Source organism: Anarrhichthys ocellatus, unplaced genomic scaffold (genome assembly GCF_004355925.1).
Source record: "Anarrhichthys ocellatus isolate YVR2014 unplaced genomic scaffold, GSC_Weel_1.0 scaffold4, whole genome shotgun sequence".
In the NCBI taxonomy this organism is placed as follows: Eukaryota; Metazoa; Chordata; class Actinopteri; order Perciformes; family Anarhichadidae; genus Anarrhichthys; species Anarrhichthys ocellatus.
The window spans coordinates 9,813,678-9,819,677 of NW_022280034.1; the positions used below are offsets into that span (position 1 = coordinate 9,813,678).

The 6,000-nt window shown below is 42.4% G+C and overlaps 1 protein-coding gene across 4 annotated transcripts in view; it reads left to right on the plus strand.

The window, feature by feature from the left end:
• The window catches only part of LOC116381771 (potassium voltage-gated channel subfamily C member 1-like), a 44,841-nt gene that overhangs the window by 22,625 nt on the left and 16,216 nt on the right, over positions 1 to 6,000 (plus strand). For all 4 annotated transcript variants that reach the window (XM_031844183.1, XM_031844185.1, XM_031844184.1 and 1 more), the window contains exons 3-4: positions 2,930 to 3,911; positions 5,010 to 5,204. In XM_031844183.1, the coding sequence (XP_031700043.1) occupies positions 2,930 to 3,911; positions 5,010 to 5,204 (1,177 nt within the window). The remainder of the gene's footprint in view (positions 1 to 2,929; positions 3,912 to 5,009; positions 5,205 to 6,000) is intronic.

Below are 6,000 nucleotides of genomic sequence, written 5' to 3' on the forward strand. Positions count from 1 at the left end.
AACGTTTCAATACTTTGTACGAGTACCAGTGCTGCTCATCTCCTCAGTTTAAGTGTTATTATATATATCAATAATGTCATCGTGAGGAATATTGGCAACAGTAACAAACAAAATAAGTGCATAACACTTCAGAGCAAATCTCTCCTTCCCTAATTTGCACGTATGAAGTATTTCTGGTGTCCAGCCAATGAGGGGGCATCCTGAGATGGTCCCACTGGTGCTATCCTGCTTCCCTAGGACATGGGGGCTGGTATAGGGGTAGAGGTAGGAGGGTCATTGAGAACCTCTGTGTGTGTGTGTGTGTGTGTGTGTTTTCATGATACAGAGGGGTACAGCACTGCAGCAATCTGAGAAAGTAGGTCAGACACTGACTAGTGACAAACAAAAGTAGGGAGAAGAGATGGAGAGAAAAAAAGGCGGGAGAGGTTGGAGGTGTGGGGGTAGAGGCTTGTGAGAATATAGAAAACCAGACAACCTGGAACACACCTGATAATCTAAACTGCCAAACTATTTAGGATACGGATATGATCCTTAAAAAAACATGTCATCACAATGTGTTGATTTAACTGAACAATTTCTATAAATAGGCAACGCGACAAGATTTTGTTAAAAGACACATTCTGGTTTCGGTTTGTAGTCCGAGTAATATTGATCAATCGTGTTCAAGCAGTCCATGTGAAGAGCAAAGGAGGTAAAACGCATTGGACGAAATGCAATCTTGGAACCCACCGGCTGTCGTCTGACGATGATTTAGCTTTTGATTGGTTTAGAATGAGCTTGTAAACTGTCTACTTGTGGACCTATCCGGTCGTACGCGTCGTCTCTCAACTCCAAATCCAGTCGCTCACCTCAAGTTGCTAATCGGACTGTAGACAATGACAAACGCACGGAAGCAAAGTCTTGGCCCAGATACTAGCAGGCTACACCAGAACCCCCAAAAATATAGTCCCTCGCCCCCAGAGCCTTATCCGTCATCAGACCGATAGCCGATGGGTTTCGAGATTGATTGAACAACAAATAGATACCAAAATAACAACTTAAGATCACAGATTGGACACCGCTGACTTCCCTGGAAGGTCACTTCTTTGGCTAAATGTTTGTCAGCTAATCTCCTGAATGAATAAAGCTGCTCTAGTCTTAAGTGTTCTACTGAGTGTATTTCTGTCATGAAGGCACTTAAAGAAAATATGTGTAGGCTATCATCCAATTTCAAAATCAAAGAAAACCTGCAGAGAGAAGCGAGACCTTTCAAGAAACATAAACGGAAACTGGTTCCCTCCATTTGCTTAGTTATAAGGCTTCCTCTTATACGTTTGTTGCTCTTTATTACGTAAAGGCATAATGTCGAAAATACACGATGACATGCAGAAATACACTGAAGGCACTCAGGCTTCCTATATACGTATATGGGCTCCACTCAAGTATGAGTTACCTTTCTCTTTCACTCTTCAGGCCATGTCTGTTTTATTATTTATTTGATAACTGCATCTATAAATACACTGCAGGGCTCGTAGGAATGGACCGCAACGGGGAAAGATTGTGCAGTAGCACACACTGGTGATATCACGCTACTGTCATTGATTCAGTGACAACTGAATGGGTTACAGTATGTAACAATACGCTCGGGTAGTAATAGACAGATGTACATCACACAGATATTCAGAGCTAAGAAAATTGCCTTTGAGTGACAAAAAAAGCAATCAAACCTCAAACATAAACTCATTTAGAATACAACAGCTTATTGTTTGCTTTCTGTCCGGGAATTTCACCCCGAGGACGAGGAAGTAAACAAGCAAACATGGAGCTGTAAGACATTGTAGTGTAGAAAGGATGCCACTTGTAGGAAAGGTGCTGACACTACTGCCCAGATGTTGAGGGAGTCGAGGCAAATGCCAAGAAACACATTTGAATTTGAAACTGAATTATTTGTTTCCTTCTTTCCGGTTAGAAAAATGACAGTAATCGAAAGTAGCTTCACGTTTACATACAAACGTGTTTCATGTCAAAAACATTAAACATTGGAAAATGTTCAATATCTTTTGCTCAACAAAATAATCCATAGAGCAACAAAATCAAGAAAATATTTTATTGTAAATTGATGTTACGTCTAATATGAAGAAGAGGCTGAATGATATGATGGGTGATGCTACCCTGCAGCTTACTTGGACCTTCAATCAAGTGGAGGAGCAGGAGGGGAGTCCTCATTTAAAAACATCCCTGTTGTAAACATTGTAGCATTCTAAATATTAAAAATAACAATAATACTGGTATAAAAACAAGCCAACTGCTTGTTTGCAGGGTTTGACATCGTACTGTAAGTCTGTAAACAAATGTTTGCTTGGAAACTGCAGCTCACTTTGACTGTTGCACTCATGTTTTCCCTCCTACAACACAGAACACACAGTGAGCTGTATGATTCATGTGTGAGATTTCCACTTGTTAACTGGACTACAGCGTGCACATTATCAGCTATCTATTGATATTTGATCTTTTTCCATTTGTCTTGTTTTATGAGGTCCTTTCAGACTCAAAAATCAACAGGTCCCACAGGTTTTAGGTCAGACTAAAGTATGTGACCTGTTTATTCATATTTGTTTTAATTCAATATGTTTTGAATCAAATCATAGCTTATTATAAATGTAATATTTACTGTATGATAATATTAAAATAATATGACCATTTTAATATTAAAGGTTTAGTACTATTTAGATGCAAAGACCTCAATGTAGATGAACATGACAGAGTGAGAAGTAGTCAGGAGTAGTTTTTTGAAGTATAAGATTCACACATACTCCAGTTGTTTTTCTCTGCTGTTGTTTTGAGGTTTTTCTATGTTGTTGTTGCTGAATTTCTTGATTTGCAACTGACTCTTTACACTCACTTTCTCTTTCTGCTTTATCTTTATATCTTTCTTCTTTCTTTCTTCCAGTATGTGGCATTTGGCTCCCTGTTCTTCATCCTCATCTCCATCTCCACCTTCTGCATGGAGACACATGAGGCCTTCAACACCATCCTCAACAAGACAGAAAATGTCACAGTGGGCAACACGACCCGTGAGGAGATTGTATACGAGGTGGTGACTGACAGCTGGTTGACATACGTGGAGGGCGTGTGTGTCATTTGGTTCACCATTGAGGTCCTGCTGCGAGTCACCTTCTGCCCAGACAAGCTTGAATTCTTCAAAAGCAGCCTCAACATCATCGACTTCGTCGCCATCCTGCCCTTCTATCTGGAGGTGGGCCTGAGTGGGCTGTCCTCCAAAGCTGCCAAGGATGTCCTGGGGTTCCTGCGTGTTGTCAGGTTCGTCCGTATCCTCCGAATCTTCAAGCTGACCCGCCACTTTGTGGGCCTCCGTGTCCTGGGCCACACCCTGCGTGCCAGCACCAATGAATTCCTCCTGCTTATCATCTTCTTAGCCCTCGGTGTCCTCATCTTTGCCACCATGATCTACTATGCTGAACGAATTGGCGCCGACCCAGATGACCCAACAGCCAGCGCCCACACCAACTTCAAGAACATTCCCATTGGATTTTGGTGGGCCGTTGTGACCATGACCACACTGGGCTATGGAGATATGTACCCGGAGACGTGGTCAGGGATGCTGGTGGGTGCTCTGTGTGCCTTGGCTGGTGTGCTGACCATCGCCATGCCTGTACCTGTAATTGTCAACAACTTCGGCATGTACTACTCTCTGGCCATGGCCAAACAAAAGCTGCCCAAAAAGAAAAACAAACACATTCCCCGAGCACCCCAACCAGGGTCCCCCAACTACTGCAAGCCAGACGCCCTGGCTATGGCTACTGCATCACCGCAAAGGCTCTTGGGAAATGTCCTAGGTGGAGTGATGGGGCCTGGAGGCCTTGCGGGAGACTGTCCTCTAGCCCAAGAAGAAATTATAGAGATGAACAGAGGTGAGAGATTTGTTTTTTCATGTTAAGTTTCTTTATTTTGTCAACAAATATTATCTTTTAATATCAAAACTGACTGTCATGCTTCAGGGGGAATATGACTTAGGCATACACAGGGGTGATTTCAGGGGTCCAGTGGAGAATTAGACAGCCAAAGAAAGAAGTGGGAGCCCTATCAAGAAGTGATGCATAGTTGATTCTGGATCCACCCCTGAGAAATCACTGGCCCATCAGAACCTATGTGTAATTAATGATCAACTGGAAGGTCCACAGTTGCCTTAAGGCACACATCTGTCAGTGAAGAACAAAAGAAAATGAACTCAATTATCTATTAAAACAGCTTAATGCGTCTCAGTTTGGGCTGACTGTACACATTTTCTCTCTGGCATTAGCAGTAATATCAGGAGGAGAGGTAATTTGGCTCTTTGTTTGCTCTTTACATGCTGCAGCATCAGGCGTCAGTCACATGCAACAATAATGCACCTTTAATGCATTACTTTACTGCCTCAGTCATCAGTGAGACAGAAAATATTGGTTTCATCAGTGCTTCTACATCTTGTCTGCTTGGCTTCCCTCCAGACTAAAAAGGTTTCCTGTAGGTTGTGTCACTAGATTTTTTTAGCAGGAAGTTGTATTAGTCAACATTTTGACAATTGGCTCCAAGACTGCTCTCCAATATCATCACTACATGGTGTAACACATTTTATCATATTGCCTCAGTGAACATGTGGGTATCATTCCCAAACATTATTTATCACTCGACATTGACGGTTTGTATGTACATTATATATATATATATATAGACATGATTGTTTTGTCTCTAAGATTTTAAAAATATTGGCAAGTTACCAAAGCCTAAATTAGTCCAAAATTAAATTTACTGTTGTGTAAAAAAGAAACAAGCAAGCAATTGTTTACATTTAGGTTTTAAAAATGTGACAATTTTCCTATAAATTACCTAGAAATATTGTTATATGTATTTTCTCACACTTGATCAACAATACAAACGTATATTAGCATTTTTGATGAATAAGACACACAAGATTTTCTATACTTTTCTCATAATTCTCCTGTGTGTGGTTCCTCCACCTATTCCTCTAGATTCCAAGCAGAACGGCGATGCAGCTTCGGCCGCCCTGGCTAACGAGGACTGTCCCACCATCGACCAGGTGCTGAGCCCAGACGAGAGGAGCCCCATTGGGCGAGGGCCTACCCGGGAACGCTACCAGCAGGACCGCGCCTGCTTCCTGCTCAACACCAGGGAATTCCGTGCCACAGATGGGAATGTGCGGAAAGGTACGTTTCACACAAGGAGACGGATACAAAAACATGCACATCTTACGTAAACAGATCCACACTGCAAGATGCCAGGCACAGCATACTGTAAACCTACATATTATATACGTCTGTGCAACCGATGCAGATAAGTACACAGAGGTTACTGTGTAAATATAACAGCAGATCCAAACATTTAGGAAAGACGGTTTGGATGGAAGAGCACACATGAACTTTGGAAGCCTCAACTACAGCTCCAATTACAGCTAGCAGCAAAACACACACACAGTCATGTAGTTAAAACACATGCATATACACTTCTCCTCTGCTTCTACTGTTTCCAACTCTTCACATTGATATTGTCTGTGTTTCCATTGGTATCATATCTTATTTATTCTGTCAGACAATTTTCTTCTGTCCATCTACTTCTCTCCATTCTCTTTCTTACCATGGTGTCTGAATTTTGTTCCGTGTCCCATAATGTCACATTCATTCATGCTCATTAACAATCTCTCTCTTTCTCTGTCTTCTGGACTCAAACAGCTGACCATGCATTAATTTACTTCTCGTCACTTCTGTTTCTCCCTCTCTGTTTCTCTCTCTCTCGCCTACCTTACATCCTGCTTTTTTATTTTTTCCTGCGCCCCCCCTCCCCTCCCTTCCTTCCCCCTCCCTTCCCTTATGTGATGACTTTCCCTCCCTAACCTGCCGCACATTTTCCCTCTCCTCTGCCCCATCTTTAAACCCCTGCCCTCATTTCCCCTCTTCCTTTCCTTTGTGCTACACCGTAACAACCCCCCCCCCCCCCCCCCCCCCC